At 47.2% G+C, this 17,941-nt stretch overlaps 1 protein-coding gene across 8 annotated transcripts in view; it reads right to left on the reverse strand.

Annotated features, from left to right (window-relative positions):
• MTMR3 (myotubularin related protein 3) overlaps nt 1-17,941 on the reverse strand; it is a 137,071-nt gene that overhangs the window by 18,986 nt on the left and 100,144 nt on the right. For all 8 annotated transcript variants that reach the window (XM_050318245.1, XM_050318243.1, XM_050318242.1 and 5 more), the window contains 4 exons: nt 12,449-12,531; nt 9,754-9,920; nt 6,495-6,591; nt 5,569-5,682 (listed from right to left, as the gene is read on the reverse strand). In XM_050318245.1, the coding sequence (XP_050174202.1) occupies nt 5,569-5,682; nt 6,495-6,591; nt 9,754-9,920; nt 12,449-12,531 (461 nt within the window). The remainder of the gene's footprint in view (nt 1-5,568; nt 5,683-6,494; nt 6,592-9,753; nt 9,921-12,448; nt 12,532-17,941) is intronic.

Consider the following 17,941-nt stretch of genomic DNA (forward strand, 5'->3'; position numbering starts at 1 on the left):
CAGTGTGGTGGCCTGTTGGCCACGGAAGGCTGGGGAGCGTTTTGGAATAGCAAGTGAGGAATTCTAGAGGAATTCAACACCTGCTGGATGTGAGATGAATGAGCAACACCTCAACCTGAACACGGCTCCCATCTCCTGGGGAGTGACATTTAAAAAAATCACATTTTTTTACACGTCTGAGGAGTTATTAGTTATTTCCTTAAAGACCCAGCTTCTTGTACTACACGTAAAGAACAGATCTGAAATAATTAAAACTCATTGAACCATTGCAAGCATGAGCTAAAAAAGATTTAAAAACTCTCCCCTACAATCTGCAGTAAGAAGAGGACTGAAACACATGATCACAGTAACTCCCCTTGCTGCCTCTGTGCTGGCACATCCCACTGCTGCCACCAGCTCTGAGACTCCCCATTCATTGCAGCGTTTGCAGCTGGGAGTGACAACCTTCTCCTTGCCCTTGCCCAGCAGCCCCTGAGTTGAGGGAGCTCAGCCCTGGATAAGGAAGCCCAGCTGTGGGTACAGAGCAGAGCAGCAGAGACACAGCTTGTCTGAGGCCACACAGTGAGGCAGCAATGCTGACAACAGGACCCCCAGAAATGTTCACTCCCTGTTCACTCCATGTCCCAGCTGAAATGTCCCCCCACTCACCCACACACTGTGCTTCACTCTTTAAATGGCCTGCAGATCACAGGATCATGGGATGGTTGGGATGGCAAGGGACCTCAAAGCTCATCTCGTCCCACTCCCTACCATGGACAGGGGCACCTTCCACCAGCCCAGGTTGTTTCAAGCCCACTCCAACCTGGCCTTGGACACTTGCAGGGATCCAGGGGCAGCCACAGCTTCTCTGGGCAACCTGGGCCAGGGCCTGCACCACCCTCACAGCCAACAAGTCCTTTCCAATATCCCATCTATCCCTGCCCTCTGGCAGTGGGAAACCATTCCCTGTGTCCTGTCCCTCCATGCCTTGTCCCCAGTCCCTCTCCAGCTCTCCTGGAGCCCCTTTAGGCCCTGCAAGGGGCTCTCAGGTCTCCCTGGAGCCTTCTCTTCTCCAAGTGAACCCCCGCAGCTGTCCCAGCCTGGCTCCAGAGCAGAGGGGCTCCAGCCCTGGCAGCATCTCCGTGGCCTCCTCTGGCCTCTCTCCAGCAGCTCCACGTGCTCCCTGTGCTGTTCCCCAGGGCTGGGGCAGCTCTGCAGGGGGGTCTCAGCTGAGGGGGCAGAGGGGCAGAATCCCCCCTGCCCTGCTGCCCACGCTGGGGGATCAGCCCAGGACAGAGGTGGATTTCTGGGAACACAGCCCTTCCAGCAGAGGTGCCTCTGGGCACTGCTGTACCTGCTCAGAGTCCCAGCACAACCCCCGATTTCCAAAGCACACACGTTCCAACTACAGCTCCCACATGCTACAACGCAGAAAAGGATTTTAGAGCCTTCCTGCAAACAAACTGCCCATCCCAGCTTCAGGGCAACCAGGAGTTGTTGGATTCCCTCTAATCAAGGAACACCAGAGCAGTGAAGGCTCAGCTCAGTCCCGAAGCAAATCTGCAGAGCCTGCCCAGGAAGACAACCCACCCAAAGCTTTACATCTTCCCCTCTCCCCTGCGAGCGCTCTGAGGGCTGTGTGTGGAGGTGTGACAGGCTGGTGTGTGATGTGCTGTCAGAGCTGTCACCCTGGGGTGCTGTGCTGTGCAGCGCCTCCTCCGCCGTGTCCCCACGGGCACCCGTGGGCGCCGCCGCCTCCCGCCCCTCTGCGCCGGGACACGGCTCCCCACGTCGCAAAATGGGCTCTGATGTGGTATTTTAAGTCTTTTGCACAGCTCTTGTGTAATTGTTTCACGTAAAACCCCCTCAGTGAGAGGAAGGAGCTGACACGCCGCGTTAACTGAAGCGAAGGGAGAGCGACGCGAAGCCACGGCACTTACACCAGGTGCCAGCCGACTGCAGGCACAGGGAAATGGATTTCTGCTGGAATTAATAGCCTTTCAGAAACAGCCCTACCCACAGCAAATTAGTTCAGCAAAAAATCCGTGCCACTCACTGAAAGGCCACCCAGTTCCCCACTACGCTTGCACAAATAATAAAAGAAAATAAAACATCATTATACGTGTAAGAAATCTATTTTGAACAGAGCAGCTCATTTATTTTTCCATATGTTCTCCCAGATTTCATTACTACCTGCTGCAGATTCATTTTCACAGGTTCATAAACAGTTAGGTTTTCATCTCCAGGTTCTTGCCTCGCATTATACCCCAAATAATAAAGAATCATTAAGCCAGAAGCGGAGCTCGTTGGTGGCTGTGAAGCCCAAACACTCCAATCCCACACAGATATGCCACGTTCAGATGTACCAGCAGAAATCAGCAAACATTTCTATTTAGGGGCACGGGAGGTGTGAGGAATCACACTCATTCCAACAGGACTGGCCACTGGGATAAAAGACAGTCAGTGATTCCGAGGTCCCTGAGGATAAGGTGATGTCACTCAGAGCTCAGGAACCGAAAAAAAACAGATTTAAAAATCTTAAAGCAAAACCTTCCCTGCAAATTCCCTCACTGGAGACACATCAACAGGCAGCCCCTCTGCAGAAAGCAAGGAGGAAACCCCCACTGGGGAGCTCTAAAGCCCTTTACAAGCTGTTGTATGGCTGCAGGATGTACACACACCTCTGCACAGGCTTCACCCCCGTGTTCAAACCACCTCTGAGCACAACAATAATAAATCCCCCCAGTCCTTGTACCTAAGAAGATTGAATCATTCCCTGTGCTGCATTACTGAACTCCCAGCACATGGAATGGGAACCCCACTGCAGCAATTCAGGGATGCAGCTCAGCAAGGAGGGAACAGGGCAGTTTTCCACGTGCCAGCAGGACCTGCCTGTGTGGGTGCTCCCCAAGGCAAAGGGACACCTTCCACACAGCCAAATTCCAGAGAGGTTCTCCGAGCTCAGGATGCTGTTTCCAGAAGGTAGGAAGGAAATCCTCTCTATTGTCTTTCCACAAAATCCTCAGAGCCCTCTCTCTAAAACTGATTTTCTGTGGCCAAAACAAGGAAACCACAAACCCCCATGTGACAGGCCAGCTTTATCCACATGAACTGCTGTTGCCCAGAGAGGCTGAGGCTGTGGCTGCCCCACCCCTGGAAGTGTCCAAGGCCAGGTTGGAAAGGACTTGGAGCAACCTGGGCTAGTGGAAGGTGTCCCTGTCCAGGGGATGGAACTGGATGAGCTTTAAGGTCCCTTCCCACCCAAACCAGTGTGGGATTCTGTGACTGCATAAAATATGTGAAGAGGTTTAAAAAATTGTAAACACTGAGTAAAACTGCAGAGACTGGGTGTGAGACTTCTCTAGAAATCCGATCAGAGAACAGAAACAACACCCCTGACAGTCCAATCTCCACGGAGTGCTCCTGCCATTCGTCTCCAAATTCAGCCCTGACTGCTTTACAAGGACAGGGAATTTGGGGCTGCCAGGGTCTGTCTCTGGTCTCCCTCTGTCCCCCTGTTCAGCACCTGAGACAAGTGATTGCACTGATTTTGTTAAAAATCACTATTACTCTTTTTCCCCCTGAAGTAAAGCTAAAAGAGATTTATTACTGTCATCAATAATGAAACTGAAATCATCGAGTCCCCAAATCACCTCTAATGGATAAAAAATGCTGAATAAGGTTTTGTTTCTTACTCCTCCGAGAGTAAATAAAAGCTGGGTTTATGGCCATACATATATATATAAAACTATACATGGAATCACAGAATGGTGTGGGTTGGAAGCAACCTTAAAGCTCATCCAGTCCCACCCCTGCCATGGGCAAGGACACCTTCCACGATCCCAGGTTGTTCCAAGCCTCATCCAACCTGGCCTTGAAATCCTATGGATTATCATCCACTCCCTGCTGTGAGCTCAGTTAGAGCCCAGAATGATGAACTGGATGTCTTGAAAAATCCTTTACTAAATGTCAAAGAAAAAAAAAAAACAGAAACACTTTTCTTTCCCTGATTTGAAGACTGGCAATGAAAACCCAGCTGTGATTTACCACACAGAGTGTCAGCAGAACTGCACAGAACTGAAGGCAGGGACGGGACAGTTTCAGTCTCTGTGGTCTTTTGACTTTTAAATTGCTCTCCCATAAATCCCTGGAACAGAGGCTGCTCCCAGGAATGAGAACAAAGTGCTTTCCCTGTGTGCAGGGGTGACAGGAGGAGGGAAGTTGCCCTGTGTTTGCAGGTGAGATGTCCCCTAATTATGTCCTGAAATGCAGTGTGCAAAGCTGACCCCAACCCTCAGAGAAATCACACTGTTCTCTTTTACACAAACATATACTATATAGAGCACCATGAGAACAAAATACCTAAATTTTTAAAAGTCAGCATAGGCTGGAAGGCATTTTCCCCCTCCCAGAGCTGGGCAGAGGATGGAACAACTCCTCAATATTCCAAAAGAAACCATTCTAAACTCTTGTGCTGTTTGGAGAGCAAAGGAGAGAAGACAGGAGGATTTAAAGATAATGGTTTGCTGCCACGAGCCAATTTGTTCTCCTGGCCCAGGACAAGAACCTTCAGCTGGGTAAACAGTGTTTTGTGGCCCAGAGCTCTCTGCCCTCGCTCCTCCGACCCAGGATTATGGATTTGCCAAGTTTCCTGCTCTCCACAGTCAGCTTGCAGTTGATCCCAAGGAATGGGTGGCAAGGCAGGCTTAGGGCATCAGCAATACTCATTATCTTTCTAATCCCTTTGTCATCTGGTTTTTGAAAGAGATTTTAAAGATTTATGGGAGGATAAACACACCAGGGAAGGGGCCAACGTGTTAAAAGGACAGGTTTATAGAATCACTGAATGGTTTGGGTTGGAAGGGCCCCATCCCACCCCCTGCCATGGGCAGGAACACCTTCCACTAGCCCAGGTGCTCCAAGCCCGTCCAACCTGGCCTTGGACACTTCCAGGGATCCAGGGGCAGCCATGGAATATCCACAGAATCCAGAATATTTGATAAAACAGATGCTGATATATATATTTCTTACCAAAGAAGCTGCCAAAACCCAGTATTTCAGAAAAGCAATTTTAAATGAAGGGTTTCTGGACTCTAACCAAGCAAGAGGCTGTCTAGTGAAAATTATCTAAAATATATAGACAGAGCTAAACCATGCATTAATTTCTGAATTGAGTTTTATATCTCCTTCAAGTAATTCTGGTATTTGTCCTTGTTTATGCTGCAGTCTGAGAATCAGCCAGGTAAGAGTGAGAGAAAAGAAAGGAGCATCCAGCCAGGGAAGCCATTTATCTCCCAGGTCTTCATCTTACATTTTTTCATTTCCATACTAAAATAAAATTAAAAATCAATCTTAACTGGGGTGACTGCCCCAGGAATGATTTGCAGGAGATGCAAATGCCAAGTGCTCCCACAGTGTGTGTCTGGAATCCAAAATGCAGACCATTATTCCCTCTCGGAGTGAACGTGCAGGAAGTTCTGCCTGAGCACCTTTCATTACCAGCCAAAATTCCCACTTGCACCTTATTTCAGCTTTTATTTGCCAGCACAGCCCATTTACAAGAAGCTGGAGCAGCTGCAAGGGCCTCACCTGTACACCACGGCAGGGATGCGCTTCCAGGAGCGGAAGCTCGCCACGCTCTCCAGCTCCTTATCCGTGATCCAGGCAGGAACGATGATTTCCTGGGGGTAACTGCCACACAGCCTGGGGAAAAAGGGGGCACAGGGTTGGAAATCGGTGACACAGAGCAGCTACACCCTCAGCAGTGTAAGAGCTGACACTGTTCAGCCCTTTCTGCTCATTTGTTTTGCTGCCTGTCAATAAATTCCTCCTTCTCCAGCAGTAAATGGGTAAGGAATGGCTATTTTTTCCTTCACGGGATTTTTAGAGACCAGGGCAGGGATTCTTCCTGCAGTGACCCCAACTACCAGCTGCGGAGGCAGAGCGAGGAGAGGTGTTCCATCACCCAGAGTTCCAGCTGGCTGAGCTCTGGGCTGGAGCAGGGAGCAGCCACAACACCCTGTCCCACCCCACGGGAACGAGGAGCACCTTCCTCTGCTCCAGAGCCCACACAGGACTTTTGTCTGGGCTTTCAGGATCAGGAAGTGTTTTCTCTTATTTTCAGCATTTGCAAACTTAGCTCTTTCAAACCTGTTCTCTCTTTAATACGTCTTTGTAATAAGTTAGAGAATAAGACTCAACAAAAAATGGTTTATAAAAGTTCCAACTCCCCTCTTTGCTCCCTGAAGATGCCCCTTTCTTCCCTCAGAATGCTTATTCTCTGAGATGTCCTCCAGCAAGCACACCAAAACCTGGGATTTCTAAGCTGAAAAATTTACATCAGTTGATAAAATACTCAATAATTAAAAGCATATTTTCTATAAAACAACAAAAAAATCATAATTCTGATCGGCCTGTATTAAGAACTGTAGAACTTGAAAAAAGTTGCAGTGATCTGCTATAAAAAACTCGGTGTTTTGAGATGCCATTTGGCTGTGAATCAGCCAAGTACTCACTTGTACTTCTCATTGATGTTGGAAATCCTCCAGGCATTGTTCATATCAAACCCCATCCGCTCCACTTCGTTCTTAAACCTGGAAGTTACGTGTTCTCCTGGGGATCAGACCGGGAGAAAATAAACGGGAAAGAAGAAATTAAGAATCCTACTTTGCAAAACAGTCAGGAGAAAGCCAGCACATCGCTGAGGGCAAGCCCAGCTGCATTTCCCAGCCTGATCTGGACACTGGCACTGATGGCTCTCCTTGGCCAACTCCCTGGGAATGCCAAAGTCCAGTAAGGCCATTTCCTGAAATTACCAACTCCTGGAAATTCATGTAAAACAGTAACACTGCAAACCAGACCCAAACACACCAGCAAAAGGAATTTAAATACATCAGGAGCCTCAGAGGGGAAAAAAACCCAATAGTTTTTACATTGTGAAGTTCAGAGGAATTTTGTATCAATGAGAAGAATGCGAAGCTCTGGTGAGGGGCTGAGACCTGGAATGTGCTCTGGAACGTGGGCAATCAACGTGGAATATGCAATTCCAGCCTTGGGTTTCCTCTGTGGCTGCAGGCAAGTCCTGTCACTTATCCTGCACCTCAGTTTTCCGTCCATAAATTGGACATTATTGCTCCGTGAGTCATGTGGAGATAGGGAGATAAAATGCATAAATATCAGTCACAAGACCCTCATAAATTCCTGGATTAATACGTTAAAGGAAGTGGAATGAGCCCCATTTATTTCCTTGAGACTTTTGGAAAAAGTATCAAAATACAACTGCAAAAATATACAGTGGCAGTAAAGAATAACTATTCTGATAGTTATTACATTCTAGAGAATTAGACAAAATTTCCAGGTTCCCAGAGCCAAGAAATGTGCTAAATTTAATGAGCATGTGAGCAACACTAAATCAAGTGATTCTGAAAGTCCATCCATTGCCTGTCTCTTTAAATTACTGTATCATTAAATCTGAGGCAGAGCAGCACCCACCAGGGGACAGAAATCTGCTGAAAAATTAATGCTTTTAGGATTACATCTTTCCATTAAATATTTCAGAAAGCCCTTAAAGTCCTTCAATCCCCCAGATATCTGTAGATACACATTCAGCTCAAAGATGTAAATGCACATGTCTGAAACAATTTTTTACGTGACATTACAGAACAATTAGAGATAAACACCATCAGCCACTCTGAGGAATGGTCTTTAAAACCTGTGATCCATCCTTAAGGAGGTTGTTTTTTTTTTGGATAGTAAATGAGAATACTGGAAATATCCCCCATCGAGGCTGCATAGCCCTGGTGGATTTTAAGAGAAAAACATAAAACTCCATGAATATTAAATATTTTGTTTGATTTCTCCCTCTTAATTTTTAGCTCCTGGGAAATCCCAGGTTTTCCTCCGAGAAACAAAACCCCAGCCTTTATATTCTGTCCATTCCTCCTGAAATGCTGGTATTTTAAGAGGCACTTTGAGTCAAGATGGATAATATTTAGAAGCATCCCAATCCACCCTCAAAATCACAGGAAAAACAAGCTGGACATTTTATGGCCTTATGCCTCCTGGCTGTAAGAGCTGATCCTGAGCCACAGCTCACGTCTCTGTTACATACATTGTTAACATATTTTTTTCCCCTGAAGTTGATACTCAGATGGATTTTGAAGCAATTTAGTATTTTTGTCCATATCTGCCAAATAATGGGCTGCTGGGATGTGAGAGAGAAACTACAATGTCTTGGGATCAATTTATTTAACTGCATTCACACTGATTTATCTCAACCATAATTCAGCTCTGTGAAGGAAAACATCCACCCCCAGGAAAAAGTAGCTACAGGAAGATAAAGTTATGTTGAAGAATAGGATTTGATAGACACACCTACAAGAAAAAAATCTGATTGGTAGAAGTTTTTAAATGAAAACATAAATGCTGCTGCTTCTCTCTGAAGTGTCCAAGGCCAGGTAGGACTGGGCTTGGAGCACCCTGGGCTAGTGGAAGCTGGAAGGTGTCCAGTATTCACTGAGGGGTGGAACAGGATGGGCTTTGAGGTTCCTTCAAATCCAAACCATTCCATGATTCCCTGATTATCCTAACCCAGCCTTGGGTTGAAGCCCACCTGTTTCAGTGAGGAAAAGGACTACAAGGAGACCCAGCAATGCTTCCACATGTCTGCCATCTCCCATTTCCTGCATTCAGTGAGGAGGGAGAAGCCCTGGGTGTGGAACTGTGCTCTGAGGATTTTTCTGCCATTTTCCAGTAGCTGCTGAGGAAGTGTGTGATGGGCAGGAACAGGAGCCAAGGAGCTCCTTCACCTGGGTGCTCCCTGTTCACTGCTCTTCCTCAGGCACTAAAGGAATGTCAGTCTGTGCCCAGCTCCAGAGAAACCTCGGGAACAAGGACAGCATCCCAGGAACATCACTCAGCCTGACAGCTGGGACACTTCCCTCAGGCAGTGAATTGGGAGTGACAAGAGACTGCAGAGGCCTGGAAATCGAATTTCTTATGTTCAAACAAGTGCTACAACCACCAGCATCCCAATTTTTAGCTTTTATTTACTTGTGGGCTTCCAAAACCCTCCAGCAAGGATGGTACTGCACTAAAATACATCACAGTGCTGTGGCTGTGAATGAAGCTCAGGAGCAGCTCAGGGCCTCCCATTTCCTTCCTCTCCTGCTCCTCAACATCCCTGTTGGAAACCACTGTTCCAGGCAGTTACAAAAAATGTGGCACAACCAACATCAGATGGTTTAGACTCAAAGCTGCTGCTGTGGTGAACAAAATGTTGTCAGTATTAAAGAGGAATGAGGAGCAGCTGAAGATACTTGGTGTGTTCAGCTGGAGCAGAGGAGACTGAGGGGAGACCTCAGTGCAGTTCCAACTGCCTGGGCAGGGGCAGAGGAGGGGCAGGACTGAGCTCTGCTCTGGGGGACCAGGGACAGCCCCCAGGGAATGGCTGGAGCTGTGTCAGGGCAGGCTCAGGTTGGATCTCAGGGCAAGGTTCTTCCCCCACAGGGTGGTTGGCACTGAACAGGCTCCCCAGGGCAGTGGGCACAGCCCCAAGGCTGCCAGAGCTGCAGGAGGGTTTGGATGATCCTCTGGGGCACAGGGGGTGACTCTTGGGGATGGGGCTGTGCAGGGCTGAGGGTTGGACTGGATGATCCTTGTGGGTCCCTTCTGGCTCAGCACATCCCATTATTCTGTGGAATCCCACCCACCACAATAACTCCAGGAGCTGTCGAGGAGCTGCCCTGGGGAGGTCCCCAGGCTGTTCCCTCGTACCTGGCCGGCACAGGTCCCCGTGCTGCTCCTTCTCACTGGCGTAGACCTCCATGCACCAGGCGTGGTAGGCGAAGGAGAATAGGTCCTCGATCTTGGCCGGGGGGCGGATGGCATTGTTGAGCCGCTTCAGCCAGTCCTGACACTGCTCAAACGTGGAGAACTGACACCTGTCCCACACACAAACACCCCTGGTGAGTCTGCAGGGACAGATGGCAGACTGGAAACGACAGGCTGAGCATGCAAAGCTCTGTGACAACAGGGAGTGAGAATAAATATCTTAGGGACAACTAAGTTCTGCTTCCATGTACATTCCAAGGGACAGTAAAAAGGAAACCTGTGAACATTAGTGAAGAAAGACACTTACGGAGTCAGGATTTACTGTGAGCAGCAACGTCCTGTGCTGTGAACAACCAGGGCTGTGCCCTGCCAGGAATGAGGGAGATGTTTGTGCATGTGTCAACCAAACAACCAAGGAGCAGATCACTGAGGTCAGAGACAGGAATGTGTTACAGAGACTTCTGACTGCTGGAGTCAGGAGCAAACTCAGAAAACTACCACATACATTATAATCCATATATTGTAACTGTAATCACAGTCCTGTGAACAAGAACAGGCTGGGACAGCTGGGGGATTCACCTGGAGAAGAGAAGGCTCCAGGGAGACCTGAGAGCCCCTTGCAGGGCCTAAAGGGGCTCCAGGAGAGCTGGAGAGGGACTGGGGACAAGGCATGGAGGGACAGGACACAGGGAATGGCTTCCCACTGCCAGAGGGCAGGGATAGATGGGATATTGGGAAGGAATTGTTGGCTGTGAGGGTGGGCAGGCCCTGGCCCAGGTTGCCCAGAGAAGCTGTGGCTGCCCCTGGATCCCTGGAAGTGTCCAAGGCCAGGTTGGATGGGGCTTGGAGCAACCTGGGCTGGTGGAAGGTGTCCCTGCCCATGGCAGGGGGTGGCACTGGATGGGCATTAAGGTCCCTTCCAAAGCCTTCTCCTGGCCTTGGTGGGAAGCACAAACCATGTTTCAAACTGAGCTTTGCCCAACATTACAGACTAACAACAACTGGGGAGAAATTCCCTGCTCAGGAGAAACTAATCTTCAAAGCAGTGCAGCAAAATTGCATGAGCTTGTCTTTCCAAAGGGGATTCCTGGACCCTTTTACTGTAGAGGGTGGGAATAAAGCAGTGCTTTGTTTTGCTCTGACAGATTTCCTCTCCATTTCACAGTTACCAAACGTCCCCTGAGCATTTCCACGGCTCCCTGCAGTGCTCCTGGGTAAGGATGGCACCTGCATTCCCTGGGGGCACATTTATTGCCCCCACCTGCAGAGAGCTCAGGGCCAGGCAGTGGGAGGAACAGACCTGTCCAACACCTCTGAAGAGCTGCGAGGAACTGCAGCCTGAGGTGTTTATTTATTTCCCATCACTGAGTATAAAGCAAGTCCAGACTCCTTGCTTGGATTGGAGAAGTTTCTGTTAAATATCCATACTCAGACAAGATACATCTCACCCTAAATTCTCTAAATTCCTTTGAAGTTAGTGGTGCAAAGAATTGGTACTATCTTCACTTGAACTCTACTACTCAAAATACAAGCTTTGCTCATGAGAAAGAACATGAACAGGTTCGAAATCTGCTGTCTCAGCCTCACACTTCACCATTTCCCAACAGTCCCACCAATTCCTCAGTCCTGGAGATGCAATTTTGAAGGGAAACTCATCAGAAAGGGCATAAATACAAATAATTTGTAGTCGTTCTACTATTGAAGAGAAAAAACAAATTAATGTAGAGAGGAAAGGTGACTTTCTTAAATGTCAAGTGAAGAGGAAGTTAAATATTGAATTCAAATTAAACTAAATATTACTTCTAAAGTAAAATCAGTCCTGGTGAAAAAAAAAAGAGCATTTCAGGAAGCAGCTGACCTGTTAAAGATTCTGAGTGCTCAGAGATGACTGGGGCTCATTTCATTATACAAAAGGTACTGCCAGCAAACATTTAATCAAAAAGAAATGTTCCTTTCTTCTTAATTAAAGTTCATAGATCAAAATTAATTTCTGCAGCAGAGGAGTAAAAAAAAAAATAAAATAAAATAGCTGTAGTTGAGGCTTGGTGGCTCAGAGAGTCTTGGCTCAGGCTCTGCAGGCTGCTGAAGGACAGGGCAGTAACTGCTCCTCTCCAGGATCCCTCTGCTTTGCTGGGTGCAGACCTGGATTTCCTTATTCCCTCATTTTCTTTGACCTTATTCCCTCCCTTTTTTTCCCAGTAGGTTACTCTGCCTTTAGGACAGTGACTGTGCCCTCACAGGTGTTGGAAATGTTGAAAAAGGCCACTTTTTAACCCTCCAACCCCCAAATCCCCACTAAACACTTCCCTGAGTGCTGGGTGTGTCAGTGCTGTTACCTGCTCCTGTATCTGCTGATGGGCAGGTATTGATATATCTGTGATTTACTGAAGCACACTGAGACCAAAACTGATTTAAGAACCAAACCTGGGGCTCAGAGCAAGGTTTGCTGCTCTCCTGCATCACAGCACACACAGCCCATCCTGCTCCCACTCTCGTTCCGAAAACACCCAAATAATACAAAAATCAGGCATTAAAAAGAAATCTTCTGAGGGAAACCAAGTCCTGCAAGCGAGAAAAAGCCTCTTCCTTCAAACATGCCAGCTGCCCACAGCACATGGAAAGCCAAGCCTGCTCATACCTTATCACCTTGCAGTCCTTGCAGGTCAAATGGAGCTGGAAAATATCCCGGCACTCCACACTCTCGATGAGCTGCAGTGGAACCTGCAATTCCAAACAGGGATTATTTCATCTCAACGGCCATGCCTTGGCATATCTCGTAAGGATTTACTGCAGGACCATATGGTAAGAGGGAGGAAAACAAAGAAATTCAAGCTACTTCAGCAGCTCTGAGGTTTGGTAACATGTATTCATGTGTCAGCTCCACAGCCCAAAAACCTCAAGGGATCCCATGGAAACAGCTGAGAATCCTTCAGGAAAGGCAGCAGATACCCAAGCTCCTCTCTCATGGAAGCATCTTTCTCTCTTATAGGTCCAAATTTAGGAATCTTAATATAATTTTAACTGTTGGTGTCCAAAAGGAGCTGCTAAGCAGGATCTAAGACTGCTGCAGTCTGGATGCTTTTCTATGGAAATATCCTGATTTTACTCTTCAGGGAAAAACTATTTGGCCTGTTCAGATCAACACTGTGATTGAAGCAGCCCTGTTTAGAGCAATAATGCTGAATCTTTCATATCTGAGTGCAGTTATATGCATTTATTTTTATGGCCCATGTAACCAGCTCTGAGGTTTGGCAACATGTTATTCAGGAGAACATGAAAGCACCTGAAAGTACCTTTAAAGACAGGAAGAAACCACAAGACGAAAATATCAGTTTTCAGTTATGTTTTTGGACCTTTACCTGAGATGGGCAAATGTACATCATTGTCTTAAATAAAATTCAAAAATGTCTACATTTAGCCAATACCTGTAATAAACAGGAAGTACAAAACTGTTTGAATTGTTTATTATATTGCACAAGGCAACTGCAGAAGACTGAAGTGCATCACAGATCACACCAGGTGCACTTTCCATAGGCTAATCCTTGTATTTTACCTGCTCATTCCTTCCATGCCTTCTCCTGCTTGTTTCTAGTCTGCAAGGCAGGTTAATTGTGACAGTGCTGTCTGATAAATGGACTGGAATGGATCCTGACTGGAGAATCTTCCAGTCTTTCTTCCTGATTGGACAGCCTCACACACACCTAACAATAATTCCCAGGAAGGATTCCTTCCTGGAAAGGGTGATCAGGCATTGGCAGGGGCTGCCCAGGGAGGTTTGGAGTCCCCACCCCTGGAGGTGGCCAGGGAAGGACTGGATGTGGCACTCGGTGCTCTGGGCTGGAGGACAAGGTGGGGATGGGGCACAGGGGGGAACCTGATAATCTGGGAGTTCTTTTCCAAGCTAAACGATTCCATTATTCTCTAATAAGTTATTTAAATCTACCACTGAGTTAAATGGCACCAACATGGAAAGTAAGGTATCTCTCCCCAACTAAGGTGAGACTCCAGACCTGCTTTTATACTCCAGTGCTGCTTTATCTTTTAATATCCTTTCCCCCCATGCCCTCTTTTATTGCCTCTTTTCCCCCGTGTCCATCTTCATTCAGGCAGTTCTCCACCTCGCTGCCTCCTCCTGGTTCCTCTTCCTCTGTCTGCACTGCAGTGACATATCAATTCTTCTCCTCCTGCATTAGTTCTGATTTCCTTCTTTCAAAGTCACTCTTTGCTGCCTGCCCTCTCCCTGTGCCCTGTGCTCCCCAGCCATCCGTCCTCCCCTGACAACCCACGCGCTGCCGTTTCCTCACACCCTGCACGTTTCTCTTCAGGGCAACCTTCCCATTAATCTTTTTAATTTTCTTTCCCACTCATAAAAACCTGTCCTCTGATCCTCTTGTGTTTTCAATCTCCTTCCTGGCCATTATTCTTCCTGCAGGAAAGCTCTGCAGAATTATCTGCTGCCTCTCCCTCCCTCCCCTGATAACCTTCCCTGCCCATCTTTCAGGCTGATGCCAGTCAGACACCCAGAGCCTCTTCTTAGGAGAGACATCAATTCCATCTGCAGGCCCTTCCCTCTGATAATGGCACTGAAACCAAGCAGGGAGAAGCAATCATTTCTGCTTTTATAAGAATAAACATGCATTGTTATCCGAGCCCAATTACATCCCATTACAGGGACTACTGGAGCATCCTGCTCCTCTGGATCTCTCTCCTGACCGTCTCTTCTCCAAAATTATCTCTTGTTAAATAATAGTAACATTGTACAACTCAAACTGTTTTAATTTTGAGGGGTTTTTTAAATGATTTTGATGACTGGAACTGGCTGTTCCAGGCTGGTGACTTTAACAAGGTGTCCTGAAGTGTGGACACAGGGAGGCACTGAGGGTGCCAGGACAGCTCCCAAGGGGTGGAGGGAGCTCGATCCCACCTGGATTCACAGGACACACAAGGAGGACCTGAAGCAAATGTTGCTTTTAATTACAACTAATGGCACTTGGGTTTTGTGTTAAGGCCATCACTGAGCCCTCTCTGCTCTCACAACCATCGTGCACTGAGTGTGAACAACCTGAGCAGCAGGACAAGACAAGGGCTGAGCTCCTCTCCAGCAGGGATGAACCACAGCAGCTATGGACACGAGGAATATCCCAATCCAACCATTTATCCAGCAAAGGCCAAGCAAGGGAAAGCTCACACTAAAACTCACCTCCATCACCAAGACTGAAAATCTCTCCCATCATGACTTTTTTTCTGCAGTCTGTCCAAAATCCAGTACTGGAAAGAGGCCCCATGCAATCCTTGCTTTCCTGAACTGCACCGAACTGTTAATTCTCCCATCAATGCCATCAGCTTACAGGGACAAAAGTGATTACACAGAAACACTCACAGCTGCAAAGTCTGACATTTTCTTAAGGAATCAATGGGAATGGGCCTGGGAAACAAACCTCCCATGTGCCCCAGAGATCCCTGTTGAGTCTGCACTTCAATCCCCAGGATAAATGTAAGTCAACACTTTTGAATGTCATAATCCCCCTGATTTACTCATGGTCTGCAGGATCTTTTGTTTTTGCATTTGAAACACCGTGTTCCCATTAGCAGTGTGATCTAGGAAATGATCCATGGCAGGGATTTCCACACACAGCCATTTCTGCCCTGCTGAAGGGGAGCAGTAGCAGCTTTTTCAGGGTGTTTGTTCCTCAGGGGCAGGAGCTGGTGGGGAGCTCTGGGAGGAGCTCTGGGGTGGCACAGGCACCGTTTTGGTGAGTTGTAACCAAAATGAGCACAGGGAGATAAAAGCCAAGGCCAGGAATCCATTTGTACCTGGATTCCAGTCCCATCAGGCAGTGCCTTTAGGAGGTAGATATTCCCCCTGCATGGGAATATCCCACCTGCTTCCAGAGGAGATTCCAGCCCAGAACTGCTGCACCTCCACACACAGGGAATCCCTTTGTTTTACAGGTTCTGTAACACAGATATTTGCTAAGAATCCTCTTTCTTACACAGAAATACTTGTGTTTCATTGAGGGGACAAGGTCATCGGTTGCTTCCTGTGAAACAGGAATTCCTATGAAAATCATTCCAAGGAATAAAAAACCCCAATTCCTAACATTAGGAAACATTTATGTATTTTTAAAAATACCTTCTTACAGGTGTTTTCTGAACAGCTCTAGTGATGTAAAAACAGCAGGAAAGAATCAAATGAACTCAACGAAAAATTACTCAGTGAAGATTTAATTTAGAAAATCGGCACCTGATCAATAATTTTGATCAATAATAACCAAAGGGATTATTGCTCCCAAATGTAACATTTTTAATGTGGTTCTTAATTACAGCAAGAATGTTTTATCCTTAAAGATACCCCAAGCTCCCTCTGCCCTGGATTCCAGTAGAGTTCACAGAACATTATTAGTGATGGTCATATATGGCTACAAAGAGTGATTTATATTCTGCTCTACCTCATACACTAATTGATTATTTCTGGTTAATGATGCTGATGATAATGAGGTATCTCACAGAGTGAGAGGGCAGAACACTCTGGATATGAAAGTCAGGGAAGCAAAACTGACATGGTAAAGCTGACAAACTGTTATGGACTCTTTCCTGAACACAAACAAGGAACATGGTTTGATAAAACATCAATTCCTGCTACTGCCCAAAAATACTCAATTGAAAGTTCTTAAAAATTAATGACCCCAATTATCCTGAGGACAGCTGTGACAGGAAGTGCAGTCTATGCACTAGTGGCTTCCCTAATAAAGCAAATCCATCATTGCCTGGCATTCCTGAGGACAAACTCCTGATTTCCAAGGTCACTCCTGTTTCCTGTATCTCAGCTCCTTGTTGTTCAACATTCCATCCTTCACTCTGGCAACTCCAGTTGAGACTCTGAATCACAAAATCCAACCTCAGCCCTGGCACTGGGGTTTGTGTCCCAGAGCAGCAGAGGAATCCTCTGAAACACCTGCCTGGAGCACCCAAGGTGTCCCAGAGCTGCTGAGCCCTCACCACCGACAGCGGCACCCACAGCTCCAGAGTGAAGCCTCAAGTCCCAGCTCTGGTTTAACTACAGAGTAAGAGCAGTGAAGAGTCAAGTGATGCTCCCCCTAAACATGCACACGTTGTACCACCTGCTCTGGATGGTCAGCAGTGGGAAACAACAGCCCTCACATTTCCAGTTACATTTTCATCCTCGGGTTTTTTGCCATCATTTTGAGCAATTGCCACGGTCAGAAGTAATACCCTACCCTGCTGAAAACCCCCAGATCATGAAGGTTATCCCTGTAATGCTGCACACACAAGTTCACCAGGAGCAGATGTGCTTGCTCAGCCTAAAACACTGACAATTCACGAACTAAAATGCAGTGACTGATGATAACCATGACCCAGCCACACCTCAAAGCCTGTAGGTAACACAGCTACATGATTAAACACAATATAAAATGCTCAAGACTGAGTTTCAGTTGGTAACCAACATCTTGACAGTTAATAATTCGGTTCTGGCACAAAACAACACAAAAACCTGAAATTTGAGATTGACGTGGCATCAAAAATTAAATCAGGTGCTGATTAAATCCCTCCCTGTGAGGGTTGGAAGGCCCTGGCCCAGGTTGCCCAGAGAAGCTGTGGCTGCCCCTGGATCCCTGGAAGTGTCCAAGGCCAGGTTGGAGCACCCTCGGCTGGTGGAAGGTGTCCCTGTCCATGGCAGGGGGTGGCACTGGATGAGCTTTGAGGTCCCTTCCAACCCAAAGCATTCCATGATTCTGTGACTCTGTGATGTCCCACATCACTGGCTCATGAGTGTCTCAGTCATGCATGTGCTGGACACTTCTCAACTCCTATATTTTGCTTCCCTTGCTCCTCCCAGCTGTGGAAGAACACACAGTGTGGGGGCTGAGCCCTGCAGAGCTCAGGATCTGTGATTGCCACTGGCAGTTGTGACCAGCCAGGGTCAGGAACTGGGTTGGAATAAGGAGACTGCTAAAAATCTCATTATCAAGAGGAAGAAAAATGCTTTGAGTCTTTGGATTTTATTTTGCTGGTTTTACTACAAATTCCCATAAATCTGTGCCAGGCAGAATGTCCTGTCAAACTCTACATAATCCACAACTGGTGTCACACCTGGTCTGTGTCAGCATCA

This window comes from Myiozetetes cayanensis, unplaced genomic scaffold (genome assembly GCF_022539395.1).
Source record: "Myiozetetes cayanensis isolate MyiCay16 unplaced genomic scaffold, myiCay2020 scf21, whole genome shotgun sequence".
In the NCBI taxonomy this organism is placed as follows: Eukaryota; Metazoa; Chordata; class Aves; order Passeriformes; family Tyrannidae; genus Myiozetetes; species Myiozetetes cayanensis.